The sequence below is a fragment of the Elephas maximus genome, chromosome 27 (assembly GCF_024166365.1).
Source record: "Elephas maximus indicus isolate mEleMax1 chromosome 27, mEleMax1 primary haplotype, whole genome shotgun sequence".
NCBI classification, from domain to species: Eukaryota; Metazoa; Chordata; class Mammalia; order Proboscidea; family Elephantidae; genus Elephas; species Elephas maximus.
In genome coordinates this window covers 26539332-26560374 of record NC_064845.1, presented here as the reverse complement: position 1 = coordinate 26560374, position 21043 = coordinate 26539332, and the positions used below count along the sequence as shown (strand labels likewise).

Genomic DNA, 21043 nt, shown 5'->3' with positions numbered 1-21043 from the left:
AATGAATTACTGTGACATATGGATGACATTAATGAATCTCATAAGTACAATGCTGAATAAAGAAAGTGTAAAAAACAATCAAAATTAATGTGTGCTGTTAGATGTCAGGACTGTGGCTAGCCTTGGGGAATAATAAGTGGAGGAGTGGGAGCTTCTGAGGTGCTGGCAATGCTCTGTTTCTTGATCTGGTGCTGGTTACATTGCTGTGTTTAGTTTGTGAAAATTTATGGAGCTGTGCACTTAGGATGTGCACTTTACATATTCATATTTCAGTAAAAAGATTTAGGAAAAATTTTCATCTAAAATTTTAAAAATGAGTCTAGAAACAGAGATGAATGCCTGCTAATGTCAGCAGCATTCCTTAGATTCCATGAGAAACCTGAAGTGTTGTTTAAAATTCCTTTTCTGGATGTAAGGTATCTTGTCTGGGTTTCTTCAGTCTGGGTATCCAGCCATTGATTCCCAAGCCTCTTCCACTGGACGGAAGCTCTCCTAGTGACATAGATTTTTGGCCCACAAATATCCCTTTCCACTCCCCCATCCTGGCCATCTTCGAAAGTAGATGAATCTGTTCTCTGCAGGAAATTAAGTACATATTCATCAAATAAACAATTTTCAGATGTTTAGTCTAAACTAACCCACCAAATCTGCTTCCCAGAAAGGAAGCAGCATTTCCTATCTGCCTGGGATGAAAGATGGAGAATGCTGGCATCCAGATCACCAGCCAACAGTCTTGGGACACAGTCTGGGATGTCTTGTAGTCAGCAGAGACACTACGATTGTGGTTAAAACTATGCTCAGAAGTTTGGTGATTTATCCCCCAGCTCAGTCCCCTAGATGGTTTCCTGAGAAAACAGAAGCCAACTCAGTCCAGTTCCTCCCACACAACTTATCAAAAGGACAAACACCTAGCCCATGAAGTGGAGGTTATGGAGCAATGAGGTGCTCGCAGCTTAGTGAAGATTGGGCACTTGGCACTGAGCCCTAATCTTCGCCACATGGCTCATCTACCCAGCTCTAATTCAAACCTAGATAATGGAAGTAGCATCTTTATCTAGACAGGCTCAGATTTTTCCAACTTCATTCAGTACAATAAAGGATCATTGCAAAGCCAAAGTTCTGGATGCCAACTCTTTACATCTGTTCAGCGTCTTCTGTGACTATTTTCCCTCTGACCTTTCTTCTTGGATTGAATGGATGACCTCACTTGCTTCTAACCACAATGACTAGGACTCAAAGATGATGTCTGCTTGGAAATAAAATTTGGCTTCGGTAGCACCTTTCTGCCTCTGTATGGTTTAGACATCTCCAGACTTTTTTGTACCAGAAGACAGAAGAGGGAGATCTGGCGATTGGGCGCTTCTGGAAAGCCTGCTTAGTGTCAGTGTAAAGTGAGAATTTCATTCATTTACCCAACAGATGTTTACTGAGTACCTGTTATGTCCATGAATTATCTTACGTAATGACTGAGAATACAGCCATAAGCAGGATAGATAAAAATCTCTTCCCTCACGGGGTTTATATTCTAGAAGAAAGGAGATAGGCAATGAATGTATAAACAGATAAAAGGATAATTTCAGATAGCCATAGAGCTATGAGTAAAAGTGAAAAAATGTGATGAGAGAAAGAATTGCTAAGACTAAGATGGGAGCAAGCTGCTTTGGTAGGGTGGTAGGAGAAGACCGCTCTGGGGAACATTATATTTAAGCTGAGACTTGAATAATAACATGATTTGGGGAAAAGAGTATCCTGGACAGAAAAACCAGCAAGTACAAAGTCCTTAAGGTGGGGACAAGCTTAGTTGTTCAGGAACAGAAAGGACAGTGTGGCTGGAGTGAAAGAGAAAGGGATTTCAGATGAAGCCAAAGAGGTATGCAGGGGCTAGATCATGTGAGATCGTAGGCTGTGTTATGGAATAAAATTTGCTTGCCTGATGTAGACAGATGATTCAAATTCTTGGAAAGCCTCAAAGGGAAATAAAATACAGTACTAATTGTGGGAGAGGTAGTATAACCTAGTGGCTAGGGGTTTAGACTCTGGAAACAACTCTCTGGGACTACATCCCAGCTGTACCACTATGCTGTGTGAGTTTAGCAAAGTGACTTAACCTCTCTGGGCCTTGGTTCCTTCACCTTTAAGGTGGGAATAATAATTCATCCTCACAGATACTATTTTGCATTGAGGATTAAATAAATTTATATCTCTAAGATGCTTAGAACAGGGCCTGGCATTTACTATTTGCTTAAGTATTTTAGTTGTTGCACTGTTGTTGATGTTATTAATATTGTAGACTTATTACTAATGGGAAAAGGACTTTCAATGAGCTCTTCACTATGTTCTACTTTAGTTTTAAAAATGATTCGTGGAATTACATTGTCATAGAGTGCTTTATCTGTCTCTAACTCTTCCCTCCCTTCTCCTGTCATGACCTCTCTGGGTGGAGTATATCTCCTTATTCTACTGACTTTGGGCTTGGTCATGGGTTAGAGATTGAATTGTGTCCCCCAAAATATGTGTTGGAATCCTAACCTTATACCTGTGGGTGTAATTCTTTTGGGAATAGGGTTTTCTTGTTAATGAAGCTGTGTCAGTGTAGGGCGTGGCTTAAGCCTAATCACTTCTGAGTTATGAAAAGAGTAAATTAGACTCTTACAAAGCTGATTAGACTTAGAAGCAAGCACAGATGGAGGGAGGATAGATGCCACATGAAGATTGCCAAGGAACCAAGGAACACTGGGGCTACAGAGGCTGAGAAAAGGATCTTCCCCCAGAACAGCAAAGAGAGCCTTCTCCTACAGACAGCGCCCAAATCCATTCTCTGCCATCCTTGCTCTTTGCAGCTCTTGTTTTAGCTTAAAATTTCTGAACGGGTATATCTTATTAAGTGAGCCTAAGTTGTGTGTTTCAGCTTTCAGGATAACCTGGGAATTGCCACATAGTGGGCAGTAACGTCTGTGACCACCAACCTTGACCTAGTGCACAGCTATTAATTCAGCTGAAACACAAGAATACAGCCAAACCAGCTGTTAAAATATTTCCATGCCACTTGTAAGTTATCACTACCCCTAGTCCCCCAAGTCCCCCACCAACATGCAGGAAATCCCAGCCCTCCCCCAAGACATCCTAGACCACTGCCTTGATTCAGCAACTGAAGGGTTAATGCTTGGAGCAATAAGGAGCCTTTGGGATTCTCCCCTAGCTGCTGTGGCAGAGAGTCAGTAATGCCAGTGATCTCTGGTTATGAAATATTTTGGTTCCCCCTCTGCATATGGGCCTTCTGCTACACCAGGTAAGCACTCTAGTGGGCATGGGGTAGAATGGAAGAAGAGTCATGGGTCTGGCCTTCCACATCATGCCAGGTCCCATCCATCCTGCTCCAAGATGAGGCTGTTTTTCTGCCATCCCAACATCAGTACCTGCTTGTCAGGCTTGAGCCAAAATGCTTCCATAAGTCATGGCCATCTGTGAGTGGAATCTAACAAGGGGAAACCAGGACCATGGAGAAGTGATGATCTGTGGTGCTTACTATGAAATGCGTATGCCACAGGTATTTGGCTTGCAGTAATTTGTGTTTGAGATCCAGATCCAGTACCTATAAAACCCTGTACCTAGAGCCCACATGTAAGGAAAGCTAAACTTTGTCTTCTTTCTTGCCAGACCCATTCACACACAGGCTTATATGGGAAGGAACTGCGTGGTCTTTTCCATTCTGTGTATATTTTCCAGTATAGTCAGATGTAGAAGGAAAATGTATTTACCTCAGTGAGGGAGTTCAGTTTGTGAGAGAAAACTCCTGTGGGAGGGGGAAAGACTGACAAGTCACAGGGAATTAGACAAGCTCTCCAAGTCTGCAGAGGAGCTGCAGTTCCAGCTTCCCTTATGCTGTGGCCCATCTCAGGAAATAAAGTGGTCAAGTTCGTTCAGGGACCACTGCCCACACTCCATCACTGAAGTGTAGCCCAATGGTCAGGAAGGTTCAGGAAAGTAAGGACTGCCCCGACATGAGACCCCCATCCCTTCTAAACAGACTGCTGAGCAGTAAAACAGTTCCAACATTGAGGGACTTTGTTTTTCATCATCACTTGTTGCCTGTGAACATGGGCTCGGCTGTAGTCATAAGGCCTCTGGGTGGGATTATTCTACGCGAAGATGGACTGAAAAAGTGGGGGTGCCTGTATGTGTGCTGAGCTAAAAGAGAGAGGAAGGAGGGGAGAAAGACAATGTGGAAAAGAAAACGAAAGCAGTATTTGAGGCATATGAAGGGAGAAAGACTAAGAAATTTTCTTTCTTGGCTTAACTGAAACAATGAAACAGAGCTGAGCTTTCAGTACCCAAAGACCACTGAGTAAGGGGACCTCAGGGGAATCACTCGATGGTGATCAGTGAGGTAGAGCAACCCAGCCCGGGGTTGGGACAGAGGCCATGAGGCTCCTGTGTTGGCCACTTTCTGTCCTCTTTCATCTCTAGGTTGGACCTGATGACCAGCATCTAACACCTAGTGTTCCCTGACAAGCTAGAGATAGCCTGTTGTTTTTAAGTCTTTTTTTTTTTTTTTTTATTGTCATTTGTACTCAGACCTTCTGCAAAACACCTCTTTAAAGCATTAAAAAGCAAAGATAACACTTTGAGGACTAAGGTGTGCCTAAACCATGCCATGATATTTTTAGTGGCCTCAATGCATGCCAAAGCTGTACAATGAATAAGGAAGACAGAAGGAATATCTCAACATGCCCCACATAACTGGACCCCTAGAAATTTCAGGCCTAGAATAATCCCTGAATTTTTGTGGGATTAATTTCCCACCCTATGGCATGCAACCATTTTTTTTTTTTAACTTTTATTGAGCTTCAAGTGAACGTTTACAAATCAAGTCAGTCTCTCACATATAAGTTTATATACACCTTACTCCGTACTCCCATTTGCTCTCCCCCTAATGAGTCAGCCCTTCCAGTCTCTCCTGACAATTTTGCCAGCTTCCAACTCTCTATCCTCCCATCCCCCCTCTAGACAGGAGATGCCAACACAGTCTCAAGTGTCCACCTGATACAAATAGCTCACTCTTCATCAGCATCTCTCTCCTACCCACTGTCCAGTCCCTTTCATGTCTGATGAGTTGTCTTTGGAAATGGTTCCTCTCCTGGGCCAACAGAAGGTTTGGGAACCATGACGGCCGGGATTCCTCTAGTCTCAGTCAGACCATTAAGTATGGTCTTTTTGTGAGAATTTGGGGTCTGCATCCCACTGATCTCCTGCTCCCTCAGGGATTCTCTGTTGTGCTTCCTGTCAGGGCAGTCATCGGTTGTAGCCGGGCACCAACTAGTTCTTCTGGTCTCGGGATGATGTAGGTCTCTGGTTCATGTGGCCCTTTCTGTCTCTTGGGCTCTTAGTTGTCGTGTGACCTTGGTGTTCTTCATTCTCCTTTGATCCAGGTGGGTTGAAACCAATTGATGCATCTTAGATGGCCGCTTGTTAGCATTTAAGACCCCAGACCCCACATTTCAAAGTGGGATGCAGAATGTTTTCATAATAGAATTATTTTGCCAATTGACTTAGAAGTCCCCTTAAACCATGGTCCCCAAACCCCCGCCCTTGCTCCGCTGACCTTTGAAGCATTCATTTTATCCCGGAAACTTCTTTGCTTTTGGTCCAGTCCAGTTGAGTTGACCTTCCATGTATTGAGTATTGTCCTTCCCTTCACCTAAAGCAGTTCTTATCTACTAACTAATCAGTAAAATACCCTCTACCACCCTCCCTCCCTCCCCCGCCCCGTAACCACAAAAGTATGTGTTCTTCTCAGTTTATACTATTTCTCAAGATCTTATAATAGTGGTCTTATCCAATATTTGTCCTTTTGCCTCTGACTAATTTCGCTCAGTATAATGCCTTCCAGGTTCCTCTATGTTATGAAATGTTTCACAGATTCCTCACTGTTCTTTATCGATGCGTAGTATTCCAGTGTGTGAATATACCACAATTTATTTAACCATTCATCCGTTGATGGACACCTTGGTTGCTTCCAGCTTTTTGCTATTGTAAACAGAGCTGCAATAAACATGGGTGTGCATATATCTGCTTGTGTGAAGGCTCTTATTTCTCTAGGGTATATTCCGAGGAGTGGGATTTCTGGGTTGTATGGTAGTTCTATTTCTAACTGTTTAAGGTAACGCCAGATATATTTCCAAAGTGGTTGTACCATTTTACATTCCCAACAGCAGTGTATAAGAGTTCCAATCTCTCTGCAGCCTCTCCAACATTTATTATTTTGTGTTTTTTGGATTAATGCCAGCCTTGTTGGAGTGAGATGGAATCTCATCGTAGTTTTAATTTGCATTTCTCTAATGGCTAATAATCGAGAGCATTTTCTCATGTATCTGTTAGCTGCCTGAATATCTTCTTTAGTGAAGTGTGTGTTCATATCCTTTGTGCACTTCTTGATTGGGTTGTTTGTCTTTTTGTGGTTGAGTTTTGACATTATCGTATAGATTTTAGAGATCAGGCGCTGGTCGGAGATGTCATAGCTGAAAATTCTTTCCCAGTCTGTAGGTGGTCTTTTTACTCTTTTGGTGAAGTCTTTAGATGAGCATAGGTGTTTGATTTTTAGGAGCTCCCAGTTATCTGGTTTCTCTTCGTCATTTTTGGTAATGTTTTGTATTCTGTTTATGCCTTGTATTAGGGCTCCTAACATTGTCCCTGTTTTTTCTTCCATGATCTTTATCGTTTTAGTCTTTATGTTTAGGTCTTTGATCCACTCGGAGTTAGTTTTTGTGCTTGGTGTGACGTATGGGTCCTGTTTCATTTTTTTGCAAATGGATATCCAGTTATGCTAGCACCATTTGTTAAAAAGACTATCTTTTCCTCAATTAACTGACACTGGGCCTTTGTCAAAAATCAGCTGCTCATACGTGGATGGATTTATATCTGGATTCTCAATTCTGTTCCATTGGTCTATGTGTCTTTTGTTGTACCAGTTCCAGGCTGTTTTGACTACTGTGGCTGTATAATAGGTTCTGAAATCAGGTAGAGTGAGGCCTCCCACTTTCTTCTTCTTTTTCAGTAATGCTTTGCTTATCCGGGGCTTCTTTCCCTTCCATATGAAGTTGGTGATTTGTTTCTCCATCACATTAAAAAATGACATTGGAATTTGGATAGGAAGTGCATTGTATGTATAGATGACTTTTGGTAGAATAGACATTTTTACTATGTTAAGTCTTCCTATCCATGAGCAAGGTATGTTTTTCCACTTAAGTAGGTCCTTCTTTTTAGTTTCTTGTAGTAGTACTTTGTAGTTTTCTTTGTATAGGTCTTTTACATCTTTGGTAAGATTTATTCCTAAGTATTTTATCTTCTTGGGGGCTACTGTGAATGGTATTGATTTGGTTATTTCCTCTTCGATGTTCTTTTTGTTGATGTAGAGGAATCCAAGTGATTTTTGTATGTTTATGTTATAACCTGAGACTCTGCCAAACTCTTCTATTAGTTTCAGTAGTTTTCTGGAGGATTCCTTAGGGTTTTCTGTGTATAAGATCATGTCATCTGCAAATAGAGATAATTTGACTTCCTCCTTGCCAATCCAGATGCCCTTTATTTCTTTGTCTAGCCTAATTGCTCTGGCTAGGACCTCTAGCACAATGTTGAATAAGAGCGGTGATAAAGGGCATCCTTGTCTGGTTCCCGTTCTCAAGGGAAATGCTTTCAGGCTCTCTCCATTTAGAGTGATGTTGGCTGTTGGCTTTGTATAGATGCCCTTTATTATGTTGAGGAATTTTCCTTCAATTCCTATTTTGGTGAGAGTTTTTATCATAAATGGGTGTTGGACTTTGTCAAATGCCTTTTCTGCATCAATTGATAAGATCATGTGGTTTTTGTCTTTCGTTTTATTTACATGGTAGATTACATTAATGGTTTTTCTCATATTAAATCCCACTTGGTCATGGTGGATTAATTTTTTGATGTGTTGTTGAATTCTATTGGCTAGAGTTTTCTTGAGGGTTTTTGCATCTCTGTTCATGAGGGATATAGGTCTGTAATTTTCTTTTTTTGTAATGTCTTTACCTGGTTTGGTATCAGGGAAATGGTGGCTTCATAGAATGAGTTAGGTAGTATTCCTTTATTTTCTATGCTTTGAAATACCTTTAGTAGTAGTGGTGTTATCTCTTCTCTGAAAGTTTGGTAGAACTCTGCAGTATAGCCATCCGGGCCAGGGCTTTTTTTGTTGGGAGTTTTTTGGTTACCGTTTCAATCTCATTTTTTGTTATGGGTCTATTTAGTTGTTCTACTTCTGATTGTGTTAGTTTAGGTAGGTAGTGTTTTTTGTAGGATTTCATCCATTTCTTCTAGGTTTGCAAATTTGTTAGAGTACAATTTTTTGTAATAATCTGATATCATTCTTTTAATTTCAGTTGGGTCTGTTGTGATGTGGCCCATCTCATTTCTTATTCGGGTTATTTTTTTCCTTTCCTGTATTTCTTAAGTCAGTCTGGCCAGTGGTTTATCAATTTTGTTAATTTTTTCGAAGAACCAGCTTTTGGCTTTGTTTATTCTTTGAATTGTTTTTCTGTTCTCTAATTCATTTAGTTCAGCTCTAATTTTTATTATTTGTTTGCTTTTGGTGCCTGATGGATTCTTTTGTGGCACACTTTCTATTTGTTCAAGTTGTAGGGACAGTTATCTGATTTTGGCTCCTTCTTCTTTTTGTATGTGTGCATTTATCGATATAAATTGGCCTCTGAGCACTGGTTTTGCTGTGTCCCAGAGGTTTTGATAGGAAGTATTTTCATTCTCGTTGCAGTCTATGAATTTCCTTATTCCCTCCTTGATGTCTTCTATAACCCAGTCTTTTTTCAGGAGGGTATTGTTCAGTTTCCAAGTATTTGATTTCTTTTCCCAAATTTTTCTGTTATTGATTTCTACTTTTATGGCCCTGTGGTCTGAGAAGATGCTTTGTAATATTTCGATGTTTTGGATTCTGCAAAGGTTTGTTTTATGACCTAATATGTGGTCTATTCTAGAGACTATTCCATGTGCACTAGAAAAAAAGGTATACTTTGCAGCAGTTGGGTGGAGAGTTCTGTATAAGTCAATGAGGACAGGTTGGTTGATTGTTGTAAGTAGGCCTTCCGTGTCTCCTTTGAGCTTCTTACTGGATGTCCTGTCCTTCTCCAAAAGTGGTGTGTTGAAGTCTCCTACTGTAATTGCGGAGGTGTCTATCTCACTTTTCAATTCTGTTAAAATTTGATTTATGTATCTTGCAGCCCTGTCATTGGGTGCATAAATATTTAATATGGTTATATCTTCCTCGTCAACTGTCCCTTTTATCATTATGTAGTGTCCTTCTTTATCCTTTGTAGTGGATTTAAGTTTAAAGTCTATTTTGTCAGAAATTAATATTGCTACTCCTCTTCTTTTTTGCTTATTGTTTGCTTGATATATTTTTTTCCATCCTTTGAGTTTTAGTTTGTTTGTGTCTCTAAGTCTAAGGTGTGTCTCTTGTAGGCAGCATATAGACAGATCGTGTTTCTTTATCCAGTCTGAGACTCTCTGTCTCTTTATTGGTGCATTTAGTCGATTTACATTCAGCGTAATTATAGATAAGTATGTGTTTTAGTGTTGTCATTTTGATGCCTTTTTATGTGTGTTGTTGACAATTTAATTTTTCCACTTACTTTTTTGTGCTGAGACGTTTTTCTTTGTAAATTGTGAGATCCTCATTTTCATAGTATTTGACTTTATGTTTGCTGAGTCGTTACATTTTTCTTGGTTTTTATTTTGAGTTATGGCGTTGTTATACCTCTTTGTGGTTACCTTAATATTTACCCCTATTTTTCTAAGTAAAAACCTAACTTGTATTGTCCTATATCGCCTTGTATCCCTCTCCATAGCAACCATTTTGTTTTTATAGCATGCAACCATTTTACCAATAAGTCCAGATTCACTGACACGTCTTCCTTACTAGGTCCAGTCAGTGTAATGGGCCCATGTGATAGCTTGTGGAAGGGAAAGGTGATAAAGTTCCCTGCAGTGTAAATTAGGATGTATGGCTGGAGAGTTGTAGCCATGAGGTAGGGAACTGAAGGTGTATTGGTCATGCAGTTGTTGTTTTGTGTTGTTGTTAGGTGCCATCGAATCAGTTCCAACTCATAGCGACCCTATGCACAACAGAACGAAACACTGGCCAGTCCTGCACTATCCTTACAATCGTTGTTATGCTTGAGCTCATTGTTGCAGCCACTGTGTCAATCCACCTCATTGAGGGTCTTCTTCTTTTCAGCTGACCCTGTACTCTGCCAAGCATGATGTCCTTCTCCAGGGATGGGTCCCTCCTGACAACATGTCCAAATTATGAAAGATGCAGTCTCGCCATCCTTGCCTCTAAGGAGCATTCTGGTTCTTTTGGCAGTCCATGGTATATTCAATATTCTTCGTCAACACCACAATTCAAAAGCATCAACTCTTCTTCAGTCTTCCTTATTCATTGTCCAGCTTTCACATGCATTTGATGCAATTGAAAATACCATGGCTTGAGTCAGGCACACCTTAGTCTTCAGGGTGACATCTTTGGTCTTCAACACTTTGAAGAGGTCCTTTGCAGCAGATTTGCCCAATGGAATGCGTCTTTTGATTTCTTGACTTTTCTTCCATGGCTGTTGATTGTGGATCCAAGTAAAATGAAATCCTTGACAACTTCAATCTTTTCTCCATTTATCATGATGTTGCTCATTGGTCCAGTTGTGAGGGTTTTTGTTTTCTTTATGTTGAGGTGCAATCCATACTGAAGGCTGTGGTCTTTGATCTTCCTCAGTAAGTGCTCCAAGTTCTCTTCACTTTCAACAAGCAAGGTTGTGTCATCTGCATAATGCAGGTTGTTAATCAGTCTTCCTCCAATCCTGTTGCCACGTTCTTCTTCATATAGTCCAGCTTCTTGTATTATTTGATCAGCATACAGATTAAATAGGTATGGTGAAAGAATACAACCCTGACGCACACCTTTCCAGACTTTAAACCAATCAGTATCCCCTTGTACTGTCCGAACAACTGCCTCTTGATCTATGTAAAGGTTCCTCAGGAGCACAATTAAGTGTTCTGGAATTCCCATTCTTCGCAGTGTTATCCATAGTTTGTTATGATCCACACAGTCAAATGCCTTTGCATAGTCAATAAAATACAGGTAAACATCCTTCTGGTATTCTCTGCTTTCAGCCAGGATCCGTCTGACATCAGCAATGATATCCCTGGTTCCACGTCCTCTTCTGAAACCAGCCTGAATTTCTAGCAGTTGTAGAGATGGGAATGTCCCAAGTCCACGGGTCAGGAAAGAGCCCTCTGATTCACATAGGCACAGGAGCTGTAAACCCAAGATTGGCAGGCCAGAGAGCAGGGCTCTTGCTCACAGTCTGTGAAAATGGGCAAATCTCAAGATTGGCAGGAAGACCACAGGTAAGCTGCTAGCTCAAGTCCCAAGAACTGGAGGTCAGAGAAATGGCAGCCAGCTACAGAGTCCAGAATGAGCAAAAGCCCCCGAGCCCTTTTGAATGTCTGTCCACACTTGATGCAGGCTACATGCCCAAGGAAGCTCCCTTCAACTGATTGGCTACTCACAGCAGATCCCATCATGGGGCTGATCACGTATTAAATCTCAATAGGGAAGTGATCACAACATTACAGGACTGCCAAAACACTGAGAATCATGGCCCAGCCAAGTTAACACACAATCGTAACCGTCACAGATCTTGATCTCCTTGCCCTTCCACAAGACACCACACTGGTCCATTACATTGATGACATTATGCTGATTGGACCTAGTAAGAAATAAGTATCAATGACGCTAAACTTATTGGTAAGACATTTGTATGCTAAAGGGTGGGAAATTATTCCAACCAAAATTCATTTTCCCTATACCTCAGTGAAATTTCTAGGGCCCCAGTGGTATGGGGCTTGTCAAGATATTCCTTGCAAAGTGAAGGAAAAGTTGGTGTATCTGGCCCCTCCCACAACTAAAAAGGAGGCATAGCACCTGTTGGGCCACTTTGGATTTTGGAGGCAACATATCCCTCATTTGGGTGTGCTATTCTAGCCTATTTATCAAGTGACTTGAAAAGCTGGTAGTTTTGAGTGGGGCGCAGAACACGGGAAGGCCTTTCACCAGGTTCAGGCTGATGTCCAAGCTGCTTTGTCACTTGGGCCATGTGATCTGGCATATCCAATGCTTTTGGAAATGTCCATGGCAGATAGAGATGCTGTTTGGGGTCTTTGGCAGTCTCCTGTTGGTGAATCACAGTGCAGACCCTTAGGATTTTGGAAAAAAGCCCTGCCATCCTCCACAGAAACTTGTTTCTCCCATAGCCAGGATTCATGGGTCCAGGAATCAAGAGATGGAAACGGAAGTGGCACCATTCACTATTACCCCTAGGGTCTCACTTGCAAAATTTTTGCTTCCTATCCCCAAGACCCTAGGGATCTTAGTTTCAAAGTGAGGAATGATCCCAGCAGGAGAAAAACACTGATCGAACTGGAAGTTAAGAATGCCACCTAGCCACTTTGGGCTCCTTGGCCTCTGGATCAGCAGGCAAAGAAAGGGGTTACCATATTGGCTGGTGTGATTGATCCTGATTACCAAGGGGAAATCAGAGTGATATTGCATGATAAATGTAAGGAAGAGGATTTCTGGAATACAGGAGATTCCTTAGGACGTCATGTAGTACTACCATGCCCTGTGATAAAAGGCAATGGAAAACTACAGGAACCCAATTCTGACATGATTGCTAATAGCCCAGACCATTCAGAAATGAAGGTATGATTCACCCACCAGGCAAAGAACTATAATCAGTTGAGGTGCTTGCTGAGGGTAAAGGGAAAACAGAAGGGGTGGTAGAAGAAGGTAGTTTTAAATACCAGTTATGACCACATGATCAGTTGCAGAAATGAGGACTATAATTGTTATGAGTATTTCTTCCTTGTATGTGTGCATCAAACATTTTTGTTTTCTTCACTCAAAAAATAGAAGATGTAAATGGTACTAGTGTAGTTAGGCCAAGAGGGGAAGTGACTTTCCCAAGATCACAGCACCAGTACCCAGCCCTGTTTGAAGGTGTACTCCATGCATGCTGCTTCCCACCCCTGCTTGAAATTCTTCCATCTCTGAGTTTGTGCATTAGCTACAGGAACAGATATTCCAAAAGGCAAGGTAAGTGTGGTGAACACCACACCTTTGATGTGGTGAAGCGTATGTGAAATTGTTCACTACAGATTTGTAAGTAAGCACAAGTAAACTTGTGCTTACCTTGCTTACTGGGTCATCTGCCCCCATCAGGGATTGTAAATTGAAAAAGAGGCTTTGATTCCGTAGGAAGGTGCTGTGGGGTTGGGAGAGAGACAGATGCCAGCCATACCTAGAAGCAGAGTCTTTGATGTGGTGAAAAACTATGAAAATGTTCACTACATATGATCTGGTAACCAGTAAGCCCTGTACTTACCTTGCCTATTGAATAATCTGCCTCTAATTAGCTAAATGCAACATCAGCCCATGGGTTCTTATCTCACAAACACTTGCTGATATCCCTAAGAAGAAGATGCTAGACTGATGCCCACTGTGTGGGGTGGGGGACTGGGGAAGCTCTGAGAAGCACAAAGACTTGTCTAGGGTTGCACATTGCTTAAGAGGGATGAGCTGTGTCTGAACCCAGCTCTGTCTGCTGCACCCAGGCCCTCCCCAGGTTCTGTCGGGGAAGGGGAGGGGGCTGTGTTAGTGTCACTGTGTAGAGTTATGGAGATGGCCTGGGGAGAGGTGAGCAATCAGCAGCCCAGAGGAGACTTTGGGGAGGTCTCATCTGAGGTTGGGCCCAGGTCAGGGGACCCAGAACATGACCTCACTTACTTGACACCAGAGTACATAGAACTTGGAACCCTGGTAAACAGGCACCCACATTGTAAACAAAGCCCCCTACCCAACTCACTTGAGTGGAAACGCTTGAACTGAGAACATGTTTTCTTGTTTCTCATCCCCTGTTGAACCGAAGCTTGAGAAAGCCAGGAGTTCGACCCTGTCCTGAAGGCTGAGACATGGTCTCATATCCCACCCCCGAAGGCTCTGGCCACTTTCCAAAAGGAACCCGAAGGTAACACAGGGTGGCCCAGAGCTGCCAGTCCAAGCCAGGCCACCACTGTGATCCCACCTGGGCAGCCTCACATCCCTCTCCCAGATCATACCAGCCCCCAGGCCATGCCAGCCCTTGTCCTCATGGGATCCCTGCTAAACAGGGGCAGGGAGGAAATGTGGACAGAACTGATGAGACAGAAAGTTGTTGGATAAGGCAGGGTCCATTTGGAAGGGAGGAGGATGGGAGTCAGAGAAGGAGGGCCATGTGATCTGGGGAGATTTGGGAGGGGAGAAGTGATGATGAGGATGATGAAAATGGTGCTGTTGCTTGAGGGCAACCCCAAGCTCCAGCCCCACAGCCCCTCACCATCACTGGGTTCACGGGGCTGGGTCTGACCTGCAATGGGGTGGTGGCTGGGCCTAATCCATCAGGTCGGGTGCCTTGGAGACTGGGAGCTGGGGCATCAAGGCAGAGACCTCCTTCAAGTCCCTGCCCCAACCCCACTGATCACATAGAACTGTCTGGAACCTAAGCCTGCCCAGAGGTCCCAGTTCAGACCAGGGCTTTAGGGAGGGACTGTCAGGGTCACAGACCGAGTCAGCACTCTCACCTGGGGCTTCTCTGAGATGCAGCTCGCCTGAGTGGGGCAGTCAAATCACAGTCCTAACTACTGGAATTGCCTGGGCCACTGCTGACCCTATGCTAGTCCGGCTTCTCCCAGATCCTGCTGCAAAACTCAAAGGTTGATTTTTCTATCCGTGGGCTTGGCCAGGGCTGGATGGTGCACCCCTAGGCCGACCCACTCATCACATGGTGACAGATGGGAAACTGGGAGCTCCTCCAAGGCCCAGGGGGCACAAGGGCCTGAAGGGGCAGAAAGTGAAGGAGGTGGCTCAGAGGGGCCCTTGATGCCTCCCGGGCCACTGCCACCACTGTCTCTCCAGAACCAGGTGCAGAAGATCCCCAAAGAAAAGGAGAATGGCATCACCCAGCCAGGGTCCAGGAAGGGCTGGTGTAGGCTCAGGGTAAGTGCAGAGGAGGGGTCTGGGTCCCTGGGTGGGACCCTAGATGACCAGAGGGTGCTTGGGGCCCAGACAGCGCCCTGGAGACCCCCAGTTCTCTCCCAGGAGTTTCCCACTTGAGGGCCCCCAGTCCCCTCTCAATGAAATTGACCACCACCGTTTCCTGTCCTCCTACCCCCCTGCCACTGCCCTCCCTGCCCTGGCCAGCTACAAAGCCTCTTTTCCCATATTTGTAAGAATATCAGAAAGGAGTTTTTTATACTGTCGTCCCTTCACATAAGCCCATGGGTCTTTTTGCATGTTGCTGCTGTTTTAGTGTTTAACTTCCAATCCCAGGGCCCTGGGCAGCAGTCGGCTGGGCTGTCCTTCCACACCTTCTCCCAGCCTCGCACATCGTCATGCTTAGCAGGCTTCTTCTACCCTAAAGTGCAGGGCTCAGGCTATGACACATCTTTTTCTGCCACTGCAAGCTCAAGAAACACATCATGTGACCCATCCAGTTCAGGAGCTGTGTCCTTACCACAGAATGTTCCAGAAGGGAGACCAGTCCCCACAGTGACATCTAGTGCAAGCTCACTCCTTCCCGGCTGGGGACAGTGCACAGAGCAAACACACCCATGAGACAGGCCCTGGACTGATTCCTTGTGCTGCCCTTTCAGCAGGGCTACAGGAATGCTTACATGTGTCCTCATACACAGACCCACTCAGGACAGACTCCCAGGAGTGGCATGCTGGGGGAAGGATGTGCACATTTCAAGTTAGGATCACTAGAGCCAGACTCCTTCCCAAAACAAAAGTCGCAGTCCCATGGCCCAAAAGTCTTGACAACGGCTGTGTCCCTACATCGAGCCAGTTCTGGGTCTTAGGGTTCTTTTCCATTTTGCCAATCTGCTGTCAGGGTGGCCAATGGAACTGCAGGGTGGCTTTGAGGTGCTTTTTGGCCCTGAGAAGCCAAGCCCCTTCTCAGTCCTTCGCTGGCCATTCAGTTTCACTCTTTCTGAGTCATTTGTTCACATCCTGGATCCTGTGGGGGTCTTTCTCCCACCCAAGGATCTCCAGGTTCTCACCCTTGGCTGGATCTGGGTATTCCATAGCTTCAGGTTCTCAAAACCCCCTTTGATGTACAGAAAGAAATATCCGTGTCCTGCTTATCTCATGGGTGTGTTTGCTCTGTGCACTGTCCCCAGCCGGGAAGGAGTGAGCTTGCACTAGATGTTCCCCTCTGAGTCAGGAGCAGAGCAGGCCTTACGCAGCACAGAGGGAACATCGCAGAGCCCTAGTGTTGGACAGTTCTGGGGGCTGACCAGGTGACTTTGAGGAAACACTAGACATCACCAAGCCTCTGTTTTCTCATCACTGGAATGGGGTGTTTTGTGAGGACTCACTGGAACACTGCTCTTCCTCCAGGGAGATACCATGGTTACTTAGTTAACAAAATAACTTCAGGTTCCTAATGTTTCTAATCATCTCTCCACCTCCAAATGTGCTTGGAAAGCCCAGCCCTGTTTTCTACTGAAGGCACTCATGTCCCACCTCCTGCCACAGGTCACTGAGGGAGAGGGAGTGCCTGGTCTGAGCTCCGTGGCCCTGACCCTCCTGGTGGTTCATGAGGCTGCCTCTGACAATATGTCCCTCCTCTGTCCCACCCCAGTGTGTCTGTGGTTCTGACGAGGACTTGGATGAGGCCTGGGTGATGAAAACCTTCAAGGCAGGCTCACTGGAGAAGCTGGTGGAGCACCTGGTGCTCGCATTCCTAAAGGGTAACTTCTCCTACATCAGAATCTTCCTGGGAACCTATAGAACCTACGCCACCACCCAGCAGGTCCTAGACCAGCTGCTCCAAAGGTGAGCGCCCTGCCCTCCACAGCCCAGTGGAGGCTCTGTCCCCTGCCAGTTGTGAGTCTGCAGAATGTCACTTCACCACTCAGAGCCTGTTTGCTCCACTGAGAAGTGGGGCGATAAAGGACAAATCAGCTAGAATTACTGTCAGGGCCCCGTGGGACAAGCCATGGAAAGTGTGTACCAGAGCCCAGCTCTTTGGTAAAGGGTGTTGGAGGGTCTGGGATGTTCACATTTATTATTTTCTTCTCCCCCATAAAGAAACTGTCTGCCTCAACCTTCACTCACTGTGTGCCCTTGAGCAAACTCATTTCCCATTTGTAAAGGGGAGGTTGAGATTCCATTTAGTGGATCCTTGTCCTTGGTATTGCCAGAACGGGGATCTTGGAGGCTGGTAGAAGGGTCCCAGGACTCTCAGATACCTGGGAAGGTGCTGCTTGGGTTCACTCATTTACCAGTTGTCTATGAAGCCCCTACTGTTGCAGACACTGTTCTAGGCACTTAGCATCGTTCAGTAGACGAAGCAGGTAGGAAGCCCTGCCCTCCTGGACCTCCATTCTAGTCGGGGAGTCAGACAGGAACATTAGACATCTTAAGCAAGTAGTGTCCACAGTGCATTAGATGTGACACCCTCACACCACCTCTAGGTATGGATGTAACCACCCCTATTCTGCCCAGGATGCTGAACCCCAAGACCAGCTGAAAGGGTGAGTGGACTGTGGGTGGACAAAGAGGGGCTCCTGTCTATTCAGAAGGGTGGAGGCTGTACGGGGCCTGTGTCTGGATTGGGGCTGGGCAGACTGTGGACCCCACACATCTGGATTCCACTACAGGAATGAGTTTAGAAGCACCTCCTGCAGGAGATAAGCAGTCATAGAGAGCTGGGGATGGAACCTGGGCATTCTGGGGAGCAGAGGGGAGGCTGGGGGCTCAGAGAGGCCCCTGAGAGAACCCATCCCCGCACAATCCCCTCACATTTCCATTTGCCCCCCCCCATATTGGGGGCCCAAAATAGGAGGTGCGGGGTGGAAGGGAGAGAAATCTGCTCCTGAATCTCAATCCCCAGTTGTGGATGCTCAGCTGGTATGCGGGGCCCCTGTCCCGGGGGAGAACAGTGTCAATGGGAGAAGAGACGATCACACGTGTGCAGAGAATCAGGCAGCATGGTGCTGCACACTCTCCAGAGGAGGGTACTGAGGGCCTGGGCATCTGGGGCAGGGGACAGCCTCCATGTGTCGCCCAGCATCAGATAATCCTGGAGCACTACTGTGTGCCAGGCTGTGAGATGAACATGAAGACACACATCTCCGTGCCCTTAGAGGGTTACTGCCCAGTGGGGAGAGGGCCAGGGGAGAGAAAGGGATGTAATTCAGGCTCCCCAAGGAGGGAGAGTTCTTTAGATCATTGATGGGGACCTCCCTGGGATGGAGGCTGTGTGCTAGCCCTCTGCTCAGTGACCAGGCCTGCTACTGCCAGGATAGCCAGAGGGTGTGATGCAGGGTGGTGCTGACCTTTGGAAGGACGGGCAGACACAGGGCCCTTTGCAGGGGTGCCCTGGGAGGGCAGTGTGTCAGGAAAAGCCAGGCCTCTGACCCTGCTCTTCACCACCCACCCCTAGTGCCATCTCTTTTATCCTGGGCACGTGGCTGAAGGAATACTCAGAGGATTTCGATCAGCCCCCAGACTTCCCCTGCCTAAAGCTCGTGATGGAGTATGTGCAGGTGAACATGCCAGGCTCACATCTAGAGCACCGTGCCCAACTTCTGTTGGCCCAGCTGGATCAAATGGAGGTCACTGAGACAGAGCCAGAGGGTGAGGAGGACTGGGCATGCCTGCACGTGAGCTTGTGAGGGGGACATGGGAAGACCCCCAGAGGCTGGGGTTGACCTATAGCGCAAAGTAACCTCAGACCCTCCTCTGGTGGACCATGGTCTGGGAAGACTTCCTGGGGTGGAAATCTTGGGAATGGGCTTCTCTTGATGGCAATGAGATGTTTTTCATCATTGGAAAGGTATGAGGAAAGGCAGTCATATTGGTGAACATTTTTCCTCTTGCAGCTCCAGAGCCAAGGCCAGGGCCAGTTGTAAAAGTAGCTCAAGATCCATCTTTGCCCCGAGAACTGGCTCCTGCACCATGTTCTGGGGTACATTCTGCTCCTGTACTGGCACCGGAGCTCCATAGCACACTGCCTATTACATCGCCAGCTCCAGAACCTGCACCAGATGGAGAGCCGGCTGGAGGGGTGGATTCCCATCCAGGGTCACCTCCAGAACTGGCTCCCGGACCACTGGCTGATGTTAATCCTACTTCTGCTACAACACTGGAGCTCCATACCACCCCAGCTCTTTCATCACCAGCACCTGCGCTGGCACCTGATGAAGAGCCAGCTGGAGGGTCAGAGTCTTATCCTGGGCCACCTTCAGAGCCAACTCCTGGACCACTGGCTACTGTCAGTCCTGCTCCTGCTCCAACACCAGAGCTCGATGTAGCCCAGGCCCTCCTCCAGCTCCATCACCAGCATCCGATGGACAACTGGATGGAGAGGTGGATTCCCACCCTGGACTACTTCCAGAACCGGAACCTGGACCACCAGCTGATGTCGATTCTGCTCCTGCTCCAACACAGAAGCTCCGTGGAGCACCAGCTCTTCCATGATGAGCTTCAGCTGTGGCAGCAGAGGGCCAGCCCCATGGAGGTTCGGATTCTTAACCTGGGCCACCTGCAGAGCCAGAGAATGGACAACCTGGTGATGTGGATCCTGGTACTGAACGGACACCGAAGCTCAATAGAGCATCACCAGCTCCAGCACTGCCACCACACGGAGAGCTGGATTTTTACCCTGGGCGACTTCCAGAACACATTCAAGGAAAACTTCATGAGTTACATTCTGTCCTTGCAGCAACATTGGAGCTGGGTACATCAACAGGTCCTCCAACAGCAAGTTGAGCAGACAGAGAGCCTTTTGGAAGATCGGATTCTCTTCCTCGGCCAACACCATAATGGGCTCCTGGACCACCTGGTGAGGTTGATCATGCTCCTGGACTAACACTGGAGCTCCTTAGGCCACCATCACGAGCTGCTTCACTGACACCAGATGAAGAGCCAGCTGAAGGGTCAGAGTCTTATCCTGGGATACATCCAAAACCTGCTCCTATACCACCTACTGATGTTGAACCCACTCTTGCACCAAAACCAAAGCTTCACTGGCACAGGTCTTTCTTCTCCATTTTCATCACTGACACTAGATGAAGGGCCAGCTGGAGGGGTGGATTTCCATCCTGGGCCACTTGCAACTGGCTCCCAGATATTGATCCAGCTCCTGTTCTAACACTGGAGCCCCATACACCATTACATCCTCCATCTCCAGCACCGTCTGGGGCACCAGAGGCCTAACTAGTTGCCACATCTCCTCTACAGCAGCTCCTTATTGACAGCCAGGGAACATCTGCTCCAGAAGCAGACCCTTATTTCTCCTCACCTGAGTGGGTAGTTCTTGGTTTTGTTGTAGTATTTTCCCAGCTCAATTTATTCTGTATAGTTTATAGTATTTTAACTGGTAGACTTCTCATTAAATAAAGTTTTGTTGTAATAGCTTGCAAGTGTGTAATATAGTGGTTTTATGTACTTTTTCACAATTTTATTCACCATCGCCAGTGTCTCCTTCAGAACATTTTCATCACCACTGTGATGGTTAATGTTATGTGTCAACTTGGGTAGGCCATGATTCTCAGGGGTCTGGCTGACATTATGTAATCACACTCTATTTTATGATCTGATGTGAGCAGCCAATCAGTTGGAAAAGGCATTTCCTTGGGAACATGGCCTTCAAATCAATACATTTCCTGGGGTATGCAGCCATTAATCTGGCCAATGTCTTTTTCTCCATCCCTGTTTTGAAGGATCAACAGAAGCAGTTTGCCTTCAGCTGGCAAGGCCAGCAGTACACCTTCACTGTCTTATCTCAAAGGTATATCAACTCCCTAGCCCTATGTCATAATTTAATCCATAGGGACCTTTATCACCCTTCCTTTCCACAGTATGTCACACTGGTCCATTAAACTGATGACATTGTGCTGATTGGACATAGTA

The 21043-nt window shown here is 45.7% G+C and overlaps 1 protein-coding gene across 6 annotated transcripts in view; it reads left to right on the top strand.

The window, feature by feature from the left end:
- The window catches only part of LOC126068310 (ral guanine nucleotide dissociation stimulator-like), a 1065244-nt gene that overhangs the window by 461653 nt on the left and 582548 nt on the right, over positions 1 to 21043 (top strand). The window contains exons 1-6 of one of the 6 annotated variants that reach the window (XM_049870808.1): positions 1717 to 3048; positions 15038 to 15118; positions 16767 to 16960; positions 17602 to 17661; positions 18573 to 18766; positions 19012 to 20552. In XM_049870808.1, the coding sequence (XP_049726765.1) occupies positions 3040 to 3048; positions 15038 to 15118; positions 16767 to 16960; positions 17602 to 17661; positions 18573 to 18766; positions 19012 to 20000 (1527 nt within the window). In that variant the 5' untranslated portion in view covers positions 1717 to 3039 and the 3' untranslated portion in view covers positions 20001 to 20552. Of the gene's footprint in view, positions 1 to 1716; positions 3049 to 13762; positions 14112 to 14981; positions 15119 to 16766; positions 16961 to 17601; positions 17662 to 18572; positions 18767 to 19011; positions 20553 to 21043 lie in introns of those variants that run through there. The other 5 variants (XM_049870811.1, XM_049870809.1, XM_049870806.1 and 2 more) reach the window with 5 other exon arrangements.